General features: G+C 48.3%; 1 protein-coding gene across 6 annotated transcripts in view; it reads right to left on the reverse strand.

The window, feature by feature from the left end:
* Positions 1 to 24524, reverse strand: part of LOC147629499 (nicotinamide adenine dinucleotide transporter 1, chloroplastic-like) — a 136008-nt gene that overhangs the window by 65899 nt on the left and 45585 nt on the right. For 4 of the 6 annotated variants that reach the window (XM_086812759.1, XM_086812762.1, XM_086812758.1 and 1 more), the window contains 3 exons: positions 12610 to 12734; positions 11731 to 11825; positions 11532 to 11629 (listed from right to left, as the gene is read on the reverse strand). In XM_086812759.1, the coding sequence (XP_086668885.1) occupies positions 11532 to 11629; positions 11731 to 11825; positions 12610 to 12734 (318 nt within the window). The remainder of the gene's footprint in view (positions 1 to 11531; positions 11630 to 11730; positions 11826 to 12609; positions 12735 to 24524) is intronic. The other 2 variants (XM_086812763.1, XM_086812760.1) reach the window with 1 other exon arrangement.

The raw sequence follows: 24524 nt of genomic DNA on the forward strand, positions 1-24524 counted from the left end.
CATTTTCCACGAGCCGAGGACCAAGATGTGGCTATTTGATACCTTGGTCACTCCGGCATTGATGTATGGAGCACCCTTTTGGGCACTTGATCTTACAGCAGCCAAATGGCTGAAGATAGAGACGCCTCAGGTCATGAGTTCTCCCGTATGATACACAACAAACCATCGGTCCCACATGATATTATCCTAGCAGAGTTTGCTGCAGCACCCATGGTAGTAGAGGCACTCTTCCAGATAGTCACATACATTCACGGGATCAATGCCATGGCTCCCTAGCTCGCCCTAGAGTCCTCCCAGCAGCTAGCAGCAAATGGGCACGAGTCATGGCATAGCCGAGTATGCACCTGCTGCACAAGGCAAGGACTCAGGATGGATTGCCCCCCCCCCACTCCAATATGACCCAGACTCCCCATTCATCAGGCTCTCTCAGGATGACGAGAACTAAGTGATTAGATATGATTTATTGGGACTATCCATAAAGGATACTTGCATCACAACACATGAGCCACTCTCACACAAACGGCAGTACTACATGGATACTTTGACGAGGCTTACAAAGGATGGTTTCATATTGAGGGCCAAACATCTTAACATATACATGTCACATGCCTTGTGATTGCAGTGGGCCAGTTGCGGGTGTCATCACACCACCTGAGGATAGAGACAGGGAGAGCCACGCAGATACCTCGTGAGGAGAGGATATGCACTATGTGCCAGCAGGAGGTCGAGTAAGAGGAGCACTTCACATGCAAGCGCACCATATGTTATGAGATTCAAGGGCAATGTCTCTTCAGAGAGGGGTTTGGACCCTTATCTAGGATCATGGATTACCCATATCACCGATGCCTGCGCCTCTTCCTACTAGAGCTTCATTGCCACAAAGACTCGCTGATTAGGGAGTCGAAACCCCATGGGAGACATCCACCTAGGCCCCACACGACCACCACTCAGTTCTTCTAACCGCCGCGAGAGGACGCCTCACCTGTCATGGATGACATACCCACAGCCTCATCGACACACACATTCTTGAGTGCCGATCCCTCGCCAAACCCCACTTTGGTGCAACTCTAGACGGAGCCATGGCACTACAGCGAGCCCGACGTCCCAGACTCCCTAGACCTCACTAGCAACATAGACATCAGCCCCAACTTGAGGAGATCTTGGAGAGGCACACAGCCACCTTCCCACGCCCAGCGGATCTACACAGCCTTCTACAAGCTAACCCCATGCTCGATATCCTTGATGGCTCCCTCCCCTTACTGGGGGGTTAGCTCCATAGGTTGTATGATGACGATGGTTCCACTTTGTATCACATGGCTCAAATTTGGCAATCCCAGCTCATAGCTCTAGTTGTTGTTTTCATTTGTACCATGATGAGATTACATGGACACTATTGTATCACTTTTGGTCTCATAGACCCACTGGATCTTTTGAAGACATTTAATATAACTTTCTCTTTCTAGCACCTTGCTTCGAGGTTGAAGCTTGAAATTCTGCTTATTATCAACCTTGGCTGCTGCCCTTGTCTTGGCTTGGCCTTGTGATGGCATTAAGAGAGACTCTGTGGATTAAGTCCCCCTTGTGCACTCAACAAGATAAGGCTCGTCAAAGTGGCTATTGATGCTTCTCTCACTGAGGCGATTGTCACTCTATTGGAACAATCCTTGTAAGCATGATCGATTCCGCACTTGTAGCATGTGCCACCATAGGAAATGACATTGGGGTTCGAAATGGGTTTCAGAGTGCTTGGAGCCCTAGTGAGGTTTTTTGGTGCAGGGTTCTTGTGGGGGAACTCCGCAATACGATGTGCGCCTTTGCATCGAAATCATTGCATTGGTGGCCTACGCACTTCATTGTTAAGTTCTCTTGCTCTTTGTTGCACCATGGCTTCAAACAAGGAGGCATAGTCTATGGCTGGAGTTTGTTCTGGATATTCATAGGGGCCGTACTGCTCATATGGGTCTTGCTGCTCATGAGACTCATAGCTCTCCTGCTCTTGGGTTTCGGCACCTCCAGGTAGAGGCACTGAGTACTTTTGTATTGGTGTGGCTATTGTGGAATGGGTTGAGGTGGTAGTCCGAAAGGTGGGTATGGCAATTGTGGCGATATATTCATACCTCTCGGTAAGGGATTTTCATAGGCAGGCATTGGTGCTTGTGTTGGCTGAGAAGTAGCTAGTGGGGTTGGTAAGGCTAATGGTTGCCTTCGCGTAAGGAGCATCGGAGTCCACCCCTACCGGGTTTCCTTGGTACCAACAATGAGTTGTCTCATGGTTCCCGTGGTGCTAGCAATGAGCACAATATTGTTTGTGTTTGGGCCTTATTGTAGACTGTTTGTCATGGTAGTCATATGTGAACTCATCTAGGACCAAGCCGGGCCACTTTTTCCCTCTTTAGGAGGTTTTTTCCCTCGATCGTGTGAACACCCTCTTATCCACATTTTATGGTGTACTTATATTTTGTACTTGATACACATTTCATTATCAAGTAATCTACATCGAGTTGTGTGCTCTCTTCCCTCTCAGGCTTCTCATTCCCGACCTCGACACTTTGTATCAGAGCTATCCAGGTTCTAGCCTCGTGTGCTTGAGCTCCATCTCTATGTGTTGCAGGCCATTCCCTCTAGGAATCCTATTGTGTGCCAACTCAAACATTTTCTATCAGATAATTTTCTTTGCTCCCTACACTCCGTTATTTTCAGTCACTTACAGGTGTCTTCCTTCAGTGGGCTACTCGTAGCATAAAGGTTGCATTGAATGGGCACTCTATTTGCAGTGTGTTTGTTGGACAAATTACTCTTTTGTAGGCAAAAATGGCTGGAAATGATCTATTTGGAATGCTTGGTGATGAGAGGATAAGTTGCCACGTGGTCATCTGAGTCTATCCTCTGTTGCCTCAATTACATGATGAGGCATATACTTGTTGTTGTCAACAGTCAAAGGCTTTTGGAATGTGGTGATTGAACTTGAGGCACACCCTACCTCACCAGCACGCCAGTAGTCTACTACAGGTGTTTCAGAGGATGATATTGCGTCTACTTTGACGGTACTATGGAGCAAGCTAGATGGGATGGCAAAGATGAATGTGCACATTATTTAATAGCATTGGCAATGAAGAGAAGCATAATTCCTCATATTCGCTCATGTAAGGCTACTATCAAGGAGGCTTGGGATGCACTTACAACACTTTACCAAATATGCAATGACGCACGTGTTGCCTTCCTGCATCGGCAACTTGAGATAGACCATATGAATGAGGAAGATTCAAGATTTGAAGGAGCAGCTTGCAAATGTGGATGAGGTGTCCTAACAGAGTTCATTGGTACCCATCGTTCACAGTGCATTGTCGCACTCATAGTAGAGTTTTGCTTCTACCATTAAATTCTTGATGAAGGGTAGCCCAAATACTCTTTGACATTTGATAGGTTGGTTTCATTGCTCTTTGACATTTGATAGGTTGGTTTCACTGCTCTTGCAAGAAAAGCAATGAAGGCAAAATAGGTATGTTATGCATATCATTAAGCCTTTTCAAATCAACGTGGTAAAGGCAAAGCGTTCTCAAAGAGGGCGGGGGGGGGGGGGGAGTTGGGGTTCTTATAAGTCTTAAGACAGATTCAGTCTAGTCCTCTCACAAGGATGCACAGAAAGAGGGCGACAAGTCTAAGAAGAAGAGAAAGTGCAAATATTGTGCAGGAAACCTGGTCATTACATTAATGAGTGCAAGAAAAGGGCAAAGGAGAAAAAGAAGAAAGATTCACGCATGGGTTTGGCTAAAGCATCGGCACACCTCATGCTGAGAAGAAGAAATCCGCGTGCTATGCGCATGATGATTGGGCATTCCATGAGCGGTATGGTTATGATACTTCTCTACATGATGTATACATGTCAGTCATAGATGCCATGTCTGGTATTTTGATAGTGGTGCGAGCAAGCACATCAGCTCTCAACGAGATTTGTTTTCATCTCTTGGGTCTACTCCCCAAGGAGGTACTATCACATGTGCAAACAACTCCTATCCCGTGAAAGAACTTGGCAAAGTTGTACTCACTACTGCAAATGGAGGGACAATTACTCTCTCGGATGTTTTGTATGTACCAGGCTTAAGAACTTGTTGTCAACCTCAGCCATTGCTAGGGCAAGCCTAGCGATCAGATTTGTGGATGACAAATGCACAATTCATCCTCATTGGTGCCCCAGCATCTTCACAGGTAGTGGACGCACGCGAGAGGGTCCGGTGGCATACAAGGGAGGTAGTTCCCCCTTCTCTTCGGTCATTCTTATTGACACCATTTACTATTGAGGAGTTGGTGGAGGCATTGATGGCACTTCCCAAGGGTAAATGCCTGGGGGCGGATGGGCTTCCAGTCTCCTCCTTTCTTCGCCATTGGGACTCATGGAAGGTAGCCTTCGAGCTGCCTTCAATGAGATTATGATTATAGGTGCCATGCTAGAGAGGCACTTGATTCAAGGAGGGTGGTGACAGATTGGAGATCCAGCAATGGAGACCCATCGCTCTTCTAGGGACAGCCTATAAGATCTTAGCCAACGCCATCAGCAGGAGACTTCAGCCTTTTCTCCCCAACTTGATCCACGACACTCAGACCAGCTTTGTTCAGGATCGGAGCATTCTGGACAACATCTTTACCTTTTGGGAGGCGACAGCTTCGGCCAGGATGCGGCAACAGGACCCGATTGTGCTACATCTAGACTTTGAGAAAGCTTATGATAGGGTGGATTGGAGCTTTCTGGAGGGCACTATGAGCCGGATGGGATTCCCCATGGAATGGATTCGTGGAGTCTTAGGACTTTACTCAGCCTCACACGGCCAGGTTCTCATTCAAGGAGCCCGTGGCGACAAATTCCCCCTCTCCGTCTCGGTTCAACAGGGCTGTCCTTTGGCACCTTACCTCTTCCTATTCGTCGCCAAGGTCATGAGTAGTTTTCTCTCCGCCCTAGAGACCCGGCTTAAGGGATTGCGTCTTCCCCGCCACACGCAGGAGGAGCTGCTAGACTGACAGTTTGCAGACGACACAATAGCTTTCCTTGCAGGAGATGTGGGGAATCTATAGAGATTTGCAAAGGCAATCTAGGTTTTCTACTGCGCATCAGGAGCACAGATCAACTGACACAAGTCGTGTGGTTTTCGGGTAGGATTAGCATCTGCCCCAACTTGGCGACCAGTTGAGGATTTTCAGTGGATCCTGAGGGGCACTCCAGTTCGTTATCTCGATTGCCAGGTTGGCATTGATATCTCTCTCCTGAGCAGCAGCTAGCCCAGCTTATTCTGTGTATTCGGAAAAGGCTTCTATATTGGAGGTCGGCGAGGCTGTCCCTAGCAGGCAGGGTGGTGGTGGCGAACCAAGTACTTCATGCCACCATGTGGTACATCACTTTATGCTGGGCCTTTTCTTGGGCATGTATTGGTGGCTAGGTACAGCGATTGATCCGGAATTTCTTATGGGCCGGAAGGGATGGGAGGCCAGCCACAGCCAAGGTGGCATGCAGAGTGATTATTCACCCACGTCGCAGAGGGGGGCTAGGCCTCATCGACCCGGCTATTTAGAGCCGCGCCCTACTAGTGGGCAAGCTGATTGTTAGAGGCCTCCTTCCCGGTGGCGAGCCCTCGAAGGATTTGCTATTGGACTGGATTTCAGCCCACACTCCGAGTCTTGGGGGCCCTTGACCGCAGAGTACCAGATGGATCTTCACATAGATACAAGCCCGTGGTTTTAGTATGGCTTTTGAGGACAGATTTGCAGCCAGTTTACTTCATGCTTGGGAGCACCTTAGGCCTGCCTCGAGACATATAGCTCTAGTTGTGTCAAAGGAGCGACTACAACAGCCTTTGGTCTGGAACCCCCTGATCCGTTTATGCAGTGGCAACATCCTAGGGGCCTGACCGCATGTTTCTTGGGGCGCCTTGAGCATGGGACCAGCCAAGTCTCTTGGAGATTGGATCGCCCACAAGAAGTTACCCCCGGAGATGCAAAAGTGAGGCCTGACAGGGATCCGGGGTAGAGATAGGCTCAGCATTGACATCAACTCAACTATCCCTCAGGAGTGGCTGCTCCCCCAGACCCAGCCCCCCCAATGTGGCTAGGCGTGTTTACTAGACACGATATCCTAGTGGCGGTCCACAAAGCAAATGAGGACAGTGGTCTGCTCACTTTTTCTATCGTATCCCATGGCAGGCTAGAGGGATCTGATTTTCCTTTGGAGGATTTCAGTGGTAAGGGTGATTGGTTTTCAAGCACGGGAATGGCACACAGATCCAACACCGACCAATGTGGCCAGGGAGAGATTATGGCGGCTACGGATCTGGGAGTGCGAACCTCTCACACGCCTCTAAAGGGACCCGAGAAAGTGGACTTGGCATGATCCAACAGATCGGGAGGAGACTCTGGATGCCCCCTTCTTTGCATATACAACGCGGCTTGGCCGCAAGATAGATGCCTGAGATAGATGGCACACTGGCAACAACAACACATTGGCAGTATCAGGGCCTCACACAACACTTCCTTTCTGATTTCTGGAAGAGACTATGGGACAGCTTTCGGCCTAGCAAGATCACCCTCTTTCTTTGGTTGATGGCACACAGGATTTTGGCGGTTGGTACTTGGCTGGTAGTTGGAGGTTAGCCAGCATCTTGCCCGCAGTGCGGCCACCCCCAGGAGTCTCAGAGACATTGCCTCCGAAGGCTCAGCAAATTTGGTAGCAGATTCTCTGCATCTTCACTATGGACAGGTCATCAACCCGGATCATTACATAGGGCACTATCGCTTGGGCCACAGAAGCTGGTGTGGTCAAGGCTTATGTGGAGGATGGAGGAGGGCTAGGCCTTCAGTTCTCTCACCATTGTATTGCAGCAACAGTACCAATCACAGCCCCATCTACACGCGACTGGCGACCAGGCTCATGTCAGAGATGGGAGATTTGCCATAGCATAACAGCTTGGCACACTTCGCATGCTAGATGCAGCGAGGCCATCGAGGGTACCCACACTCCGCCGGCTGAGACCATCAAGAGCATATGGCTTGATATCATTCACACCCTCTGCGGTTAGCGGGGAAAGTTACAGGGTGTGGAAGCGGCAGGAAGCTTTCTTGAGGCTTTGGACACCTGGCCCTTTCCTCACAGATAGAGACGGTGACCCCATTTGGCATTACAGACCACCTGTGTGGTTGTTCCCTCCCCTCTCCCCTTGTATGAGATAGCCTTCTCCTCATAGAGCGGCCAGCCGGAGGAGAAGCGTCTCTTCCCCCTTATGGTCATGTGATTCCCCCATTAAATGAGGCGAGTCTATATTTAGCCCTTCGTGGTTGTATCTAGCCCTCTGTGGCTGTTTTTTCTTTAACTAATAGAAGGATCTTTTTCCCAGGAAAAAAAAAAGGCTCTCTGCAACTCCTCATGGACTCCTGCCAAGAGTGGCATTGCGGGCCACTTAATCCCTAAATGTTCCCAGAGACCATCTGCATGTAGTGTAGTGGGGTGAGATCTGTCTGTGCTGCCCTCCACTCTATAAGACTTGGGTGAGGGTTTGGATGGCAAGTAGTCACAGTTTGTTCTGGTGAGCAGATGTCCGAGGTGTTCACTGATCTTATGCTCCATGTGGGCCCATTCTGCTCTAGCTCGGCTGTATGTATAAACTGGGCTCCAACTATCACAGTAGAGGTATCTGTAGAAGGGAAAGAGGGGGCCACCATCAATACGTTAAGGTAGATGAAGACCAAACTCAAGCTCACGAGCTCGCCATCCTGGATTCTGTGGCCTAATCCTCCAAGCTCCATGCCGGCCAAGGGCCAAGAGTGAGAGACAATGTCTGTGAGGCACAAGTCTCCCAAACGGTGAGAGAGCTCTATCACCTATCCGTGGATAGTGGAGGAGACTGACTCCGGACTCCACTTGCTCTCGGCTGCTACACTCAAAGGGAAGGAGAAGATCTCTGCTCCACTCTCCGGAGTGGTTGTGGTCTGGATCGATGAAAAATGGCATAGACTTGGTGAGGAGCAGAAGTCTCTGCAAAAGCACTAGCATTCATAGGTAGATACTTGAAGAAACAGGGAAAAGGTGGGGGGGGATGAAGGCTGCGGGGAGGGGAGGAGGGAGAGGATCCTATGGAGAGGGGGAGGATTGTACCTGCTCCTGCTCCTGCTCCTAAGAGGGCACCTGCTGTTGGGGGATTAGATCCTCCTCGGGGTTTGGGGGGAAGGGAGGGCGGGGGGGGTGGTTGTGGTTCCAAAAAACCGAGATGGCACCAAAGCACTCCGTGGGACTAGTCTCAAGGCTGGACCAGACGCTGGGACCCTCTGGAGGGCGGGTGGGATCTCCACTACAGACAGATGATCCTGAGATCAATGCTTGAAACGGTTCTGACACGATCATTTCCACCTAGGTCTCTTCAAATTGTCTCGCTTGGCGGTGGAGTGTTGCTCTGGTTGGGAGTTGACGCTGTCTCTGCTTTGTCGTCTACCACCTACCCCCATCCTCGTCCTCAGGGGTAGGATGCAGGGGCTCTGTCTCACCAGAGGGAGGAGGTGGTGCTTAGGCGCTATGTCCGCTCTTGCCACTCTACAAGGGTGAAGCAGTCGGCTGGACCAGCGTGCGGAGCTCGCCTAGACTAGCAACAAGGACAAGCTCTGGCGAGGTGACCCATGTGACGACAAATGAAGCACTAGCCAAGATGACCCGAGTACAGCACCCGTTGAAGCATGCGGTCCCCTCAGAGGCATCGAAGAGAGATGGCGTGCGGTACTACCTCTGGAAAAGAAATGTTGATGCAGAGCAACGAAATCCCAGCCACCCGTGCCAGCATCGAGGAGGCTGTTGCTGGGGATTCCAACACTTATCCTATCATTCTCTCAATGGCAGGGAGAAGTAGAAGATACTCTTTCTGAGGCTTGGAAAACAGACAGTGACAGGGAATCCAGATACTCCAACTAGAGGGTCGGAGGCAGGATCAAAAACATGTTGCCACAATGTGCGAAAATCGCATGGGCCGTGCGTAACACAACGGGGCTCAGCTGAAGCACACGGTCTGAAGCTGTTGGTGTGTCAAAACTCCACCTGGTAGTAGCCGTGGCCGAGGGCATGGATATCTATGATCTTGCTCGGTTGGCCTAGAGAAAGTCATGAAGCTGGCTGCACATTGGCTGGCTACCCACAATCTTGCAAACCAATGTTGAGGCTTCGAGAGAGGTTATTGTTGATACTAGGAGCTGGAAGCCGCTTCGGAGAAGAGAAAAGGGGTGGTAGCCTCAGTCGGGGATGACGGAGCAGCTGCCATGAAGTCCTCCTGAAGGAGTCAAGACCAAAGGAAGCCGACACTTGCTGAAAGAAAACAGCCTGAATGCAAAAACATGCTATGAAGAAGCGCTGAATGGGGGGAAGCGAGGCGGGGGCGTGAGGAGCAAGGCAAGGCAAAGGGAAGCCCACAAGAGGGAAAAGGAGGCGACACAGAGGCAAGTAAAGGAAGAAAAAAGTAGGGCTGGAAGAGGGACTCGAAGGAGGCAGCAGGACAAAACAGAGGCAAGGGTGCACAGGGGCAAGGGCAGCAGGCCGAAAACAGGCAAACTAGGGCGTAGCAGGAAGGCAGGCTGGGGGCCTCATGAAGAATGGCAGGCAGGAGGCAGAAAGAAGAAAAAACGCACAGGAGGGGCAGGCCGCAGCGTGCAGGAGAAGGGGAGGGAGGAAGAGGGTGAAGGCGGGCAAAAGAGAAGAGGAGGGAGGTGGGGGCAGCACGAAAGGGGGCATGGTAGAGGCAACACAGATTCGCTAGCCCGGGGGGGGGTGCGCGCGCGCGGGTGGGGGGCGCATGCTCTAGCTCTACCTCACATCAAGACAACCTGAATGTTTTCACGTTCATTTTAATAGGGTGGACATTTTATAAGTTGGGAACCTCGTGAGTAATAGGATTCACACTGTTTATACAAAGTGGTTTGAGCAAGTAAAGACACATCTGTGGACAAGTGGCATTATGAGGTGTACAGACATCTGTGGACAAGTGGCATTATGAGGTGTAGACCCACATTTGGGGCAAGTGTGTATGCATTAGCTGACAAGTGGAATTATGAGGTGTAGACACATTTGGGTAAGTTTGGCAGCTCTTCTTATTTATTTGGCAAGCTCTCTCTCTCTCCCACACACAAATGGATGGGCTCTCTACACACTCATGTTGGGATCAGAAATCAGCCCTCTCCACCACTTCTCTTGCACATCATTTGTGCTCCTAGCTGCCTAGAGGCTGTGCTGCAGCAATTCTATTGCGAAGAAATGTTGCATCAAGCTCCCTATTGTTGTATTGGCCTATATACCTGCTGTACCAACCTCTCTACTGGTTGTACCAGCCTCTATACCTGTTGTATCAGCCTTTGTACCTACTATAGCAGCCTCTATACTTGCTGTGTGTGGGCAAGCAGGCCCAATATCATGGGTGAGAGAAAAATGGCATCAATGGGAAATGGGAAGAAAGGAACAAGAGGAAGAAAAGGCATTTAAAGAAGCATGCAAAAAGAAAGAAAGAAAAAATGTATTACAATCCTCAAAAGACCCAAAGGGACCATGAGGCCAAAAGTAGGCACAATGAATCCATAAGAATACTGTGTCACGGAAGAAAACTAAAAAGGAAAAGACTAGCGACCTACATAATCGTAATCATGTGAGCACAAAATGAGCTCATGAGGGTACAAGATAGCCTCAGTCCAGACCAATGAGAGATTAAAAGGGGGAGACATCCTCATTATCAATCCAAAATATCTAAAATAGGTGAAGGGAGTAAGAGGGAAGAAACTGGAAGTTAGGAAACACGAAGAGTGCAGCCCTCCTTCCTATCCCTTCCTCCTCAGACATAACAGCTACATAGGACAGAGGGGGGCACTTCAGTCCAGGGTTGATAAAGTTGGTAGCAAGTTCCTTACCTGACTGTAGGGTGACCTTCATAAAGTTAGGGGGTCCAAGCGTGTTAGGTGTCCCCTTAAAATAATGGGTGGACATCCACATGAATGCATAAGGTCTAAATCCTTTGTTTAATGCTAACATTAATTTGACCCTAGGATCTGCTAAATGTTCCTAGATTAATCTATTCAACATCCATTTTGCTTCACCATTTTTGACATGCCAAGCCTTGAGCTAGCATAGAGGCCTAGCCTTGGGGCGTTTACAAAAATCTCCCCTCCCCATCAGTTGATGGGAAAGACCCCCTGTCCATGAGGGACAGACATGGGATAAGACGGGAGATCTTCCACCCATGAGGGATGACATGCAGGTGAGATCTCCCTTTTTAATGGGTGGGAAGTATGTGTGTAAAGCCCCTAAGGCTTCTCTCCATCCAATTGGCCTCCCAGCTGCCACCCACTGCCTATCCCTCTAGGTCCTACCTTACAGAAACACCATCATCAAGGGTTCCCGTTAATACAAGAAAACTAACAGATACAATAATTAAAACAATTATAAAGCCACCACTCTTCCAGGTTGATGAACTAGACTGGCACATGACTTTCAATCAAAACTTGGTATTCATATTGTCATGAGAACTTACTTTTTTCTGCAAAGTGTTCTTTCAAGGACTCGTACACTGGGAACTGGACTGCCACGTGGCTTATTCCTGCCAATGCTGGTATGATCCCGCTGTCCAGACTCCAGAGTAGATTGCCACATCATCAAATTAGCTGCTCTAAATTCTGCTTATAATGGAAAAGAAAATATGGAGTTACAAGAAAACAGCATCTTAAACACACCTATAGAGACCCCGAATGCCCTCCTCGGAGTATATTCTCTGGAGAGCACCAACAGTACTTGTGTAGGGCACACGGCCTGGCCTAAGTTGTTGCGTCTGCAAGAATTGAAAGAAAACACATCATAGACATAAATACTGCATCTCAAAGAGGGTATTACAAGTGGTGATTGATGCATCTACAAAGGAAGAACTTGGTAGATCCCTGTGATGTGACCCACAAAAGCGTGTTAACTTGAAGACCAACTGGCTAGAAGCCACCTTCTATCCTCCCATTATTTAGCAGACAAATAGATGACCTAGAGGGTTCTTGGGCGGCCACTAGAGCAGGAGATAACCCTTGTACTGTTTATGGCACAAGGAGGGCTACTAGTAGGACATTTCTGACACATGCACTAACCTGCCTTATGTAGATCTTGACAAGTGGTAGACCCGTCTTAACAGCATTGCAGCCTCCCATCCGAGTCTTGCCTTGTTCTTAATAGGTTTGGTGGCAGATGTCACACTTGCATCGCATCAAGCAAGCAACAACACTGCCCATAGTGAGCACTCCTTTTGGAGCAGCACTATACGCTACTACCATGCGACATGTATCCTGACAGGACTGACATTCTCCAAAAACTGTCAATGAGAGATTTTGGCCAGTAGCTTGACAACATGTTACCTTTCAAGGGCCAGATACACCAAGGTTATTAAGGGCATGCAAGCACAAATGAGTCCCACTTCCTCACAACACACCCGCCCCCCCCCCCAACATACACGCACGCACGCGCAAATGCGTGCTCTTTCCGAAGAGGGCACGAACATTTTGCAAAGGACCATGATCTTTATGTTAGCATGAAAGACGTGTCGAAAGATATGATTAAACAACCAAGTGCCTCACCTGCAATCTCGTTTTGACTACCCAGAGAGAATTGGTGGTGATGTTCGTGGCAGCCCCAGCTCCCGCTGCAGCCAAAATGTTGGCGCCTAATGTCAACTTTGTAATTCTGACCTGGTTGCCTTGTTCTGTGGAAAACAATAACACATCATCTAAGACACAATGTACATGCACAAACCAGGATATATCCCTGGCCAACTCAGGTCAAACACCAACTTCAGACGGTCATTTCCCTAGGACCCAAAAGAAGAAAAAAGCTTCATAGATTAAGCAAACTACTAAAAAGTACGTGAAATTAATCAAAGGCACCATGACGTGATGTCACTGACACCCAAGACTTAATGTCAGAGACATTCAAGCACATGGAAGACTTCCACTGACTATACCACCCATTCTTTACCTGCACAATGCACATGCCCAGCTAGCTCAATGTGGCCTGTGCAACAATGTCACATCCATATACTGCATTAGAAGGTGTTTTGGCTGCATGAGGTCCTTATAAGGGAGGGTGTGCAGGCTTCATAGGGGCTACAGACAGCCAACATTGTGGTAGAATTTTTTTAACAGCCATGCAAGTGTAAAATGGTTGTTCAATTGTAAATGTCCCATGCACAATGATTAGGCACCTTTTGGGCCAGTAAACAGCCAGGATTATTTCTTCTCCATCAGTCTTTCCCCTTCTCCCTCATCTTTGCAGCACAGGAGCTACTCCAGGCTGTTTTTGTCTCTTAGGCAAGTTTCAGCAACTTCTGGTTTTGAACCCCCAGGAGGACTCGATGGGAGCCACTCCGTCATCCCCGATTGAGTCTGCCATCCCTTGCCTCTCCTTTTCAGAAGAGGATCTCCAGCTCCTCGTCACCACAACCGTCGCTTCTTTGGAAGCCTCCACCTTGGTATGCAAGATTGTGGGTAGCCGCCCAGTGCAAGGACAGTTCAGGGATTTGTTACAGGCAAGCCTTCTCGGCACCCCTAGAATGATCACTGACATTCATCCCTTGGCGCATGGCTACTATCAGGTCGAGTTCGATTTGCCTGCAGCTTCGACAGAGCCATGCAGCTGAGCCCGTCACACTGCGTACGGCCCAGGCCTTCTTTGCAAGGTGGCAGCACCGCCTCGACCCAGCGTCCGACCCTTTGACTGGCGTCTCAAGCTTTCCTGTGACAGTCTGCTTTCTAGGCCTAAGGAGGGAATACCTTCCTCTCCTCCTGGTGATAGGTGCTGCTATTGGGAGAGTGATGGAATCCCCCCCAACCACCGCTTCACTTCTTGCACGGACGCCTGGGATTCCATCCCTTCGTATCTGCATTGCCTCCCAGGACTCAGTGCCTCACACCATTTTGCTTCTAGTCTGCGGGGGGACCCGATTTTGTAGAGAGTTGAGTACTTTGGCCTCCCAAGCCAATGTTTCATAGGCCCCAATGTACCAAACACTCGGGGCCTCGGGCAAGACCGATGCAGGAGAGTGGCAAACTGCCGGCCCAAGGTGGAACCACCGACTAACTTTGAGAGCAGAGCGGTGCCAATAGGCGCGCTAGGCATAGTCACATGGGAACGCCGTTCCACTGGTGTGGAACGGGGGAACGTGGAGGAAGCCAGCTTGGGAACAGTGGAACGTGGAGCAACGTTTTTTTAATTTATTTTTCCCTGATTCGCGAAACGGCAACGTCAACGTTTTTTTTTTCCACTTTTTGGCAGCCGGCAGCGCAATAGCGTATCCTTTTGTTTTTTTTTGAAGGCCCAAAATTTGGGCCTTTTTTAAAGGGTGCCCAAAACGTTGGGCACCCGTTGTATTTTAAAAAAAAAAACGGTTACCTGCTTTGTGCGCCGCCGCCGACCCCTTAAAAAAAAACAAAAAACAAAAAACGTATAGATTATGCAACGTTAAAAAAAAACGTTGAAAGACGACCTCAATGCTCCCCTGCAACGTTCGAAAAAAAAACGTCAATATCAACGTTTAAAAAAAAACGTACCTCTCTGAGTCTTGAGAACTTATAAAATCCTGCAGAGTGCAACTGCAAGTACAGTGTGCATAGCCAAGTACAATCTCTCTCTCTCATAGCCAAGTACAATCTCTCTCTCTCTCTCTCTCTCTCTCTCTCTCTCTCTCTCTCTCTCTCTCTCTCTCTCTCTCATAGCCAAGTACAATCTCTCTACGGATGTTGCAGCGGCAGATTCGGATTATTCTTGCGAGGCATGCGAGACACCCAGTCAGGGTGCTGACCACACAGGATATTGAGGAGATCCGCCAGTGTCCGATGCGGCACATATTATGAGATGGAGGTACCTCCATAGTGTACCTTCCAGTTCCAGTTTCATTTTTTAGGTGCCAGTAGTATCATCTTTATTTTTTCATTTTCTGGGTTTTTTTATCCAGACATTGTATCAGATCCACCATGATGTAACTTTTGGTCTCATAGGTCATTATGGCCTTTTGAAGACGTTAATATAACATTTCATTTCATTTCATTTCTCTCTCATATAATGCCTCCTAAGGGAACCAAGAGAGCCAAGAAGAACGAAGCATGGTCATGGTGGGATGAGGTGGATATTCTTGAGGCCAATCAAGGCGGAGGAGCTAGGAAGTGGAAATGTCGCTATTGTGGCAGCACCAAACATGGGGGAGTCAACCGAGTTCGAGGTCACCTAATCCATGAGCCGGGACAAGAAATCCAACCATGCTTGTCAATCTCAGCTGAGAAAAAGAGAGAGCTAGAAGCTAGGCATAATGAAGTGATTTTTCGTGCTCCTCCTCCAAGAGCTATGGCTGCGAACCCATCATTCTTTACAACTCCTTCAAGCAACTTCTCCACATCCGTAGGCTCTTCTTCCATGCATCAACCGCCACCCCCCAAAGGCACGCAAAGAACTCTTGCGGGTTCTTGGGATCCACGCAAACGAGAAGCTGTGGATGCAGCTATTGCAAGGTTCTTCTACCATGACCACATCGCTTTCAATGTGGCAAGGTCCCCTTATTTTCGGGAAATGGTTCGTCTCATTGCTGAATTTGGACCAACCTACACTCCCCCTTCTTCGGAGAGCCTTCGAACCACGCTTTCTAAATATGAACAAGGTCATTGAGTTTGCTATCAAATTCTTGTCTCTTTTTGTCTACTTTCAATTGTATATTTGTCTCTTTTTGCCTGCTTTTAATTGTATATTTGTCTACTCATGTGTATTGAAATATGATAACGTGTCGTTCCGGATCCCGTTCCGGATTGAAAGGGGTCCCGTTCCCGTTCCGGATTGGCCCCTCGTTCCCATATCTGTTCCCGTTCCCTCGTGACTATGGCGCTAGGCTAGCAGGATCCAAGAGGATATGGTTGTGTCAGAGAACTGTTTCGAGCATTTATCTCAGCAGCCCCCAATGATGATGGGCCCTCCTCAGTTCCTGCGAGTCCCCTCCCCTCTTCTGCGCATATGGAGACCATCACTTCGTCAAGACCCCCCTCCAGGTTTCCAGATTCTCGAAAGGATTGTTGACCCGCCCAAGTCTACAGCGGGCCTCTCTAGAGCACTCCCACCGCCCTCCGGCTTTGCCAGATCCGGAGCTGAGGACGGACTGGAGCACGAAGTCAGTGTCCTCCGCTATACAAGGGCAGGCCATAGAGCTTTCACATCATCTATAGCACGACTTGCAAATCACTGATGTGCTTACGCACCTCTAGCCTTTGGTTCGGATGGAATTGGGCGGCTCGGGCCATAGGGATCAGGTAGGGAAGATGTTGTTCTCCAGCCTGGGGGTGCTACTTCTTGTGTTTCTCCATGTTTCAGTGGCAGTCCCACTTCCCCCCTCTTACAGATACCTGCACTCTTAACAGGTGGAGTCTAGAGTATGCATACTCTAGGGCTCAAACAAAGTGGATCCACATGTGTCAAATTCCCACCAATCCCCTCGTGATCGATCTTGGTTCGAAACTCGAATCCTGCAAACAAACGAACAAACAAACAAGCAAGGGAGTGCAGGCCTGACTCACCTCCCAACCTTGACAGCCGTGGGCAAGCCCACAGTCTTGGCTGTCCCCACCGAGCCACGAGCTGAGCTAACTAGGATGACGTACCGACTGATCTCCTCCTCGCGACGTCCCATACCGCCGCGAAGCTGCCCTTGCGGACCTCGAGATTGCTACCGGCCTCGGCTGCATAAAGCAGGTGCACGTCTGCACTAGATCCAGGCTCCAAGACCATAGAGCTCTCACAAACTCGCGAGACTCTCTATAATACAATAACTAACCTTGGCCACCCTTTTATAGGCTCTTGGCCGGTCATCGGGCGTCCACACTTGGCCGCCCGCCCGTCCATACTTGGGTGCCCGCCCGTTAGTATTTCCCTAACTCAGCTCGTCAATCAGCCTGCCTAGTTCCAAGCTTTCCCAAGCCTCGAAACTAGTCTTCCATGCATATAGCACACGGTAGATACCCACTGTGCACATGACATACTCCCCTTCCTCTAAGAGCTCACTCCTGAGCTCACTAAAAAGCCAGGGTAATCTCTCTGAAGAGAAGTCAATGTCTCCCATGTAGCATCCTCCTCAACACGATTCTTCCACTTGATCTTGTATTCCGTGATAAGCGTATGACGCAATCTTCGTTCACGAAAGCCAAGAATCTTTTCAAGTTCGTGCGGAACAAATGTCATGTCCTGGACATCTATAATTTCTTGAGGAGTAACTAACTGATCTGCTCCACCCAGTACTTCCTTAAGTCTACTGACATGAAATACAGGATGAACTTTCACATGAGAAGGCAAATCTAATTCATATGCAACTGAACCAATCCGTCGTGTAACACGAAATGGTCCACAGTATCTAGGGGATAATTTCGGAGATCGACCTGTCCGTAAAGTCTCGGAATCTTTCGGAACTCGCAAATACACCATCGTTCCTTCAGAGAACTCCCTGGGTGAATGATGTCTATTAGAATAAAACCTGTCTCGGTCTTGAGCACTTCTAATAGATTCCCTTGCTACTTGTAACATTTCCTGCATATCTTGCAAAAAAATTACGTGCTGCATCATGCTGAAGTCCTGAGAATCCTATTGTAACAGGTAATCTAGGTTGAAAACCATACATAAGCATGAAAGGACTAAACCCTGTACTCGTATGCTTAGTACTGTTATATGCAAATTCTAACATAGGAAGATAATCCTCCCATGAACTCTGTCTTTTGGATACATATGCTCGAAGCATATCCTCCAAAATCTAATTCACTCTTTCAGTCTGGCCATCAGATTGAGGATGATCAAAGGAACTCAAATTCAAAGTTGTTTCCAACTTCTCAAAAACAAGTTTCCAAAATTCACTAGTAAACTTAGAGTCCCTATCACTGACTATGTCCTGCAGTAACCCGTACAGTCTAAACAATTGCTCGATAAACTGCCGAGCTAATTGCGTAGCTGTAATAGTCTTCCGGGTCGGTAAAAATCTAGCCATTTTTGTCAAGCGATCTACCACAACCCAAATAGAATCGTGGCCTTGATGTGTTCTTGGCAATCCGGTAATAAAATCCATGGAAATACTTTCCCATTTATTACCTGGGATTTGCAAAGGATGCAACAACCCAGCCTGTCTAAAGCGTTCAGCTTTATTTGCCTGACAAATCTGACACTTGAGAACATAATCTTCTACATACCCTTTCATCTTCGGCCAATAAAAAGTGTGTTTCACTAAAGATAATGTCATGTGTACCCCAGGGTGTCATTACGGAATAGTAAACCATTCCGAATCATCCACTGACCTCCTGCACCCTGAATAGTAGACTGCTCAGTCATCGAGTCTTGGTCAATCAATGAGCTCTCGTCCTGGATCTTCTGCCAAAATGGACCAAAATAACTATCAGTCCTGCAAAGCCCTCTCAATGACTGAAATAAGTCAGTAGAAATCTCGGTGAACGACAAAGTATTCACCTCTCTAATCCGACTAAGCGCATCTGCAATACTATTCATGGACCCTTTCCGATAACGGATCTCAAAATCAAAATCTTGCATTAACTCTGCCCAACGAGCTTTCCTTCCTCGAAAAACAACAAAACCGCGAAAAGAACGAAGTTGTTTCACTGTTCGTGGTATAGGCCAGTCCAAAACCTTCTGAACTCGGTCATAGTCAATGCTCAATCCATCTCGAGTGATCTTGTGTCTCAAGTAAATGATGTCGGTCATAAAGAACTCACATTTACTCAATTTAGCATATAGTCAATTCTGTCTCAAAATAGATAAGACAATCGTGAGGTGTCTGACATGATCCTCAAGAGTACGACTATAAATCAAAATATCATCCACGAACACCACCACAAATTTTCCCAAATGTTTACGAAAAAGGTCGTTCATCATTTGCTGGAAAGTGGCTGGAGCATTGGTTAACCCAAAAGGTAATACGAGAACCTCGTAATGGCCATACCTAGTCCGAAAGGCGGTTCTTTCAACATGCCTTTCATGAATACGTATCTGGTGATAGCCAGTACGTAAATCTATCTTCGTGAAATATTTCGCTCCTGCTCACCGGTCAATCAAATCATCTGATCTAGGGAGAAAGAAAGAAAGATTTTATTAACGTCTTCCAAAAGACCGAACTCGGCCTATGAGACAAATCGGAGTACCTGTATGGGGTATCCTCTGTCATCCCAACAAAATGAAAAAGTACTGAACAAAAAAAAGCTGAATCTGGGTGTGCAGGGGATGGAGCTCTACTACTAGGAGAATGCAAAGCTATATGCATGGAGTATACAATCATGATATGCAACCTAGCTAGCTCCATCCTGTACCATACTGGGGGTATAAAATGGTATACATCAGTGAAGGGGGTGTCCACAGCTCCCTGAAGAACATGCCTGGGTGTGCTCTGAAGCGAGCCAGTCGCTCCGCACCCTCTCTGTGAAACTGAGCTCTGATCTCTGTCATCTCTCTCTGGTATAGGCGTGGTGTCCGAAAGCCAGGTGTCCTCTGTCTCCTACGGGCTCTCAGTGTCTCTGCTCTCTGGAGAGTAATTCCCTGCCGTGTAGGGACTGGGAGGGGGATGGATCTCTGAAAAAATGTAGTAATCTGTGTCTGTCGCCCCCCCTCTGGAGCTGTCTGAGCCTGTAATAATGTCTCTCTGTGGCGCTGTATGTCTAGAATGTATCTCCCCAGTATGCGCTGGTCTGCTGCCTCAAAGATCTGGCGTAGGGAATGTGGCTCTCTGAATAAAATGGGATATCTCTCTCTGATGGCTGTATATGCTCTGCATCTGCATACATAATGCTCCTCACTCTCCACCTCCTCTCTGCACAATCTGCATACCCTCTCCTCTCGGGGGATCCGTGCTGCTCTGCCAGTCTCAATCTCCAATCGGTGTGATGAAACTCTGAGCTGACCAATAGCCACTCGGGAGCCGTGTGGTAAAAAGCCCTCCATGTATCTAGGCCTCTCTATAAATCCATCATCAGTGATACTCATGAAGTGATCTTTGTAGTATAGCATCTTCGGTGGAAGAGGCTGTGTAGGCGATATCCATGTCTCTCGTGTATAGAGCTGCCATAGATCCTGTCTCAATACTTTGTTCCTCTCACTATGAGAGAGACGGATATGTGGTGCATTCCTGTCATACGGGAATGGGAAATGGTGGTAGATGATCCATGTCTAGGCCATGCTGTGAGAACCAATGTGTGACCTGTGCATACCATGATCCTCTGTCTCCTGCCTCAGCCAGCTGTCTAGATGCCTCAAAAGCTCTGTATGACAATCTGTCCTGTGGCATCTCTCTGAATCTGTCTAGCAGGCATATAGTCTGAAATATGGCCTCTACCATCATAGGAGGCGCAGCAAACTCTGCTCGGATAATGTCATGAGGTACTGACGGTTTGCTGCGTATCATGCGTGCCATCATGAGGGCCTGTGGTCTCTCTATCTGTGTCCACCAATAGGTAGCAAGGCCTGGCGCCCATACGGCTGCTCCATACATCAATGCGTGTGTGACTAATGTGTCAAATAGCCACCCCTTCGTCCGGGGCTCCTGAAAATGCGCCTGGTGACACTGTCTCTCTAGCATAGCCAATGCTGCATATCCCTGTGTCAATCTAGCTCTGGCTGCTGAACCCATGGTGAAGCGTGTGGCTGCTGCAGAGAAGGTAACCCCTAGGTACACGTATGATGTCACCACCTCCACCTGGCATCCTGCGAGAGTGAATGTCAGCTGACTCCTGCCCTGTCTCGATGTATGAAAGACCATAACCTTGGTTTTCCCAAGGTTCACAGTAAGACCCCTCTGTGTGCAGAAATCATGGAGTGCATGTAGATGCTGCTGTAGACCACCTGGAGACCTCAGACACTAATACAATATCATCAGCATAGAGCATAATATGTACTGAGGTACCTGCTAAATCAACTCCATCTCCACCTCCCCGTGTAATGAAGTCAGCCACCTCATCAATGTATAACCCAAATAGCGTGGGGGAAAGTGGGCATCCTTGCTTCACACCAATGGTGCTAGCAATAGTCTCGGACATACCTCCTGGACATCTGACTCGCCCAAAAACCTGCTCATATAATGCATAGATGCCCCATGTCATATCTGCTGGTATGCCAAGAGACTGCAGGCGCTGAAAGAGCCTCTCTCGTGGTACTGTGTCAAATGCCTTGCGGAAATCCACAAAGCAGCAATAGAGCTTTCTCTTCCTCACTCTGGCCTGATCAATCATACATCTCAAAGTGAATACATCGTGAGTGGTAGAGAAAGCTCTCCTGAAGCCTGCCTGCCCTGATGAGCGTAAACCTGCTCGCTCAGCATATAAGCTAAGCTCTTGCTCCAGCACTGCACCATAGAGTTTGGCCAGCACGTGGCCAACCATAACCGTCCTGTAGTTGCTCGGATCAAGCATATCCCCTGTTTTGTGAATCGGCACAATGGTGTGCATCGTCCACTCCGCAGGCAAACCCTCTGCTAGTGCCCTGTTAAACAGGTGTGCAAGAAAAGGAGCTAAAGAATCTACTGCATATATGAGATGCTCACCCTGCAGGCCCATATGGTCGGCGGCCCGTCCATGCTGTAGGCGGCGGATAGCTTCCTGTACCATCGAGTGGGTAAAGAAGCTAGCTGTGGTAGGTCAAGGCTCCTGTGGCTGAGGTATAGGTGGCTGCTGTGGGGCATGGTATAGACCCTCTGCATATGTGTGCCATGTCTATGGGTCAGCAATAGGTGTCGGGGTCCGGGGCTCTCTGAAGTGCCGCCATGAGACAGGGCTATCTCTACTCATGAAGAAATGAAAGATCTCTAGCTCCTGTATCTCTGCGAAGGCCCGCCTTTTGCGGCGAGTAAGTCTCCTCATCTCTCTCCTCGACTCCTGCTCTGTGATGGCTCCCAAGGCTCTCTGTATGCGGAGCCGTGAGTATAGGGCTCTGCACTCGTCATCATACCATCTGTTCTGGGGTATAGTCCCAGGTCTCGCAGGCTCTCCTGAGTGTACACGATGTGGGAAGCTTTGTAATGCAGCCGTGTGTAGGAGTGATGCCAGCTGGGCTGTAATGGTATCCATAGGTGCCAGGGGATCCATGAGTAGGAGTCCATCCTCTACTCTGCCAGTGTATATGTCTGCCATGTCATATGTGAACTAGATGGTAGTGTGTGGGGTTGGTATGTGGGGGACTGGTGATACTGGTGATCCAGCTAGTGAAAATGCCAAGTATGTATGATCTGCCCCAATAGGACGAGGTGGAATGGAGAATGAGGTGACAAGCTGTGATGCCTCCACAGACCCCATAATGTAGTCTACCACCGTGCCTCCGGTCCGTGTATGACCCCCATGTGGGAAGCATGTCAACCCTCCTGATCCCGGCCACTGTAACATCCCGTTATAAATAACGAGACGATGCCTCGCTCCCAACTCTAGTAAGTGGTCCCCATAATGTCCTCTGTCTGGTCCAGTGTCCTCTGATGCCCGACTAGCCCCTATCTCCTCTGGATCCACAGGGTGGAGGATCTCCATGTCATCATAGTCATACACCTCACACTGTCTGCTCTGTGTGTGGGCATTGAAGTCGCCCGTAAGAAATACTTCCCCTAGTGTAGAATAATGCATAATCTCCTCTGACAGACAAGTGTATGGCGAGGCTCCTGTCTCCTCCTCCTGTGGCATGTCCTCTGTAATGACATAGGAGGATCCTGATGGAGAAAAGTAACATAGAGCTATGTATATAACCCTGTCCTGTGAGAGCTGTAAGCTGCTGATTTACTTGGACGGATTTGGCCCATCCTCAAATAATCTTCGAGTTGTTTAGCCAACTCATCTTCCTCAGCTTGGCTCATCCTATAAGGTGGAATACTGACAGGATGAGCACCAAGGATCAAGTCAATACGATGATCTACTGCCCGTTCAGGTGGTAAACCCGATGGCAGTTCCTTAGGAAATACATCTTGAAACGAATCAAGTATCTTCTGTAATTCTTTGCTTTCAAACACACTTAATTCATTCACATCCAAGGAAGGGATGAGAAAAGAAGAAAGTGGAATCAATACACAATGGAAAGCGGTGTACAAAGAAGAATCCGTTATATTGCCAAAATCAATTGTATTTACAAGAGGTCCCTGAGAGGGATGGATACAATCACCTAAAATACTATACTCGGTGTCCCTATGCTGAAAAGAAAAAATATGACTAGACCAATCTATCTGGAGATCAAGAGTCTTAAACCACTCAATCCCTAATAACAAGTCTCATTTTCCAGATGCATAACATAGCATTCCAGAGTGTCTTTGTAGTCCTGAATCTGGATTGAAAGCATCTCCACCTTGCGATCCCAAACTTGTCTGCCCGCAGGTAGACGTACCTCATAGGTATGGTCGCTGAGTGTCGTATCAAGACTCAATTTCTGCACAAGTTTGTAGTTAACAAAGTTATGCGAACTGCCAGGGTCTAAAAGAATGTGAACCTTATGACCATTCACTTCTCCATAAACTCGGAGAAGATCATGCATGCCAAATACCTTAGAATTGAACAGACAATCAAAAAAATACTAGGGCGAGAAAGTACAGTAATTGACGTACCTGTCAAAGACAACTGGTTAGCTGCCTTTGGCTTGGGTCCTGCGTTTGAATTGTTACCCTTTTGCTTCGGGCACTTGTTACGCATGTGTCCTTTTTCTTCGCAGATAAAACAACGTCCTTCCTTCTTGAGCTTCAGAGCCCTAAGGAGTCGTTTCTTCTTCGCTAGTGTCGAACTTGAATTCTTCGAAGGTTGGTCCGAAGACTTGCCTTCAATCGTGTTAGCCATAGGTGCGGAGAACTTTCTTTTATGCTTGTTCCCCTGCTCGGTAACGGGTTTCGACTTGAAAGAGACCATCGTATCGTCATAGATACGAGCTGAATGGATGGCCTCGTCCAATGTTTTGCATTTGTTATTTTCAACCTGCAATCGGTACGAGTCGGGTAAACCAGCTACGAAAAACCCCAACAAAGTAGTGGGATCCATCTTTGTAGCTTTCATCTGCAAGTCACGAAACTTCTGGAGGTAGACCTCATAAGTGAGGTGCTGCGAGGTCATGGTCAAAGCTGAAAACCGGGCAACAACATCATAGTCATCCTCTTTCTTGAGGAATTCTTTCTTGAAGATATCTTCAAATTGTGCCCAAGTCGTTGGCTTAGGGTTCAGTTCCTTCCACCAAAGCAAAGCTTTGCCAGATAGGAAACCTGGTGCTAACTGTATCTTCTTTCCATCATCATATGGATGAAACTGAAAGTGAACTTGCCACTTGTGTAGCCAAGTGTCCACGATCTCCTTGGTTCGCTGCTTTTGCTCGCCCCCGAACGGTTCCGGAGTAAATATTGGGGCCTAAAGCTGAAGCCAAGGTATCCATTCCCGAGAAAGTAGAGAGGGTAGTGGTCAATAGAGCGATGGAGTTCTGCAAAGCCTGCATCTGGGCTGCGATTTGTGCCTGACGTTCCGTCGAAGAAGCT

Source organism: Cibotium barometz, chromosome 18 (genome assembly GCF_041138505.1).
Source record: "Cibotium barometz isolate CiBa-2024 chromosome 18, ASM4113850v1, whole genome shotgun sequence".
Taxonomy (NCBI): domain Eukaryota; kingdom Viridiplantae; phylum Streptophyta; class Polypodiopsida; order Cyatheales; family Cibotiaceae; genus Cibotium; species Cibotium barometz.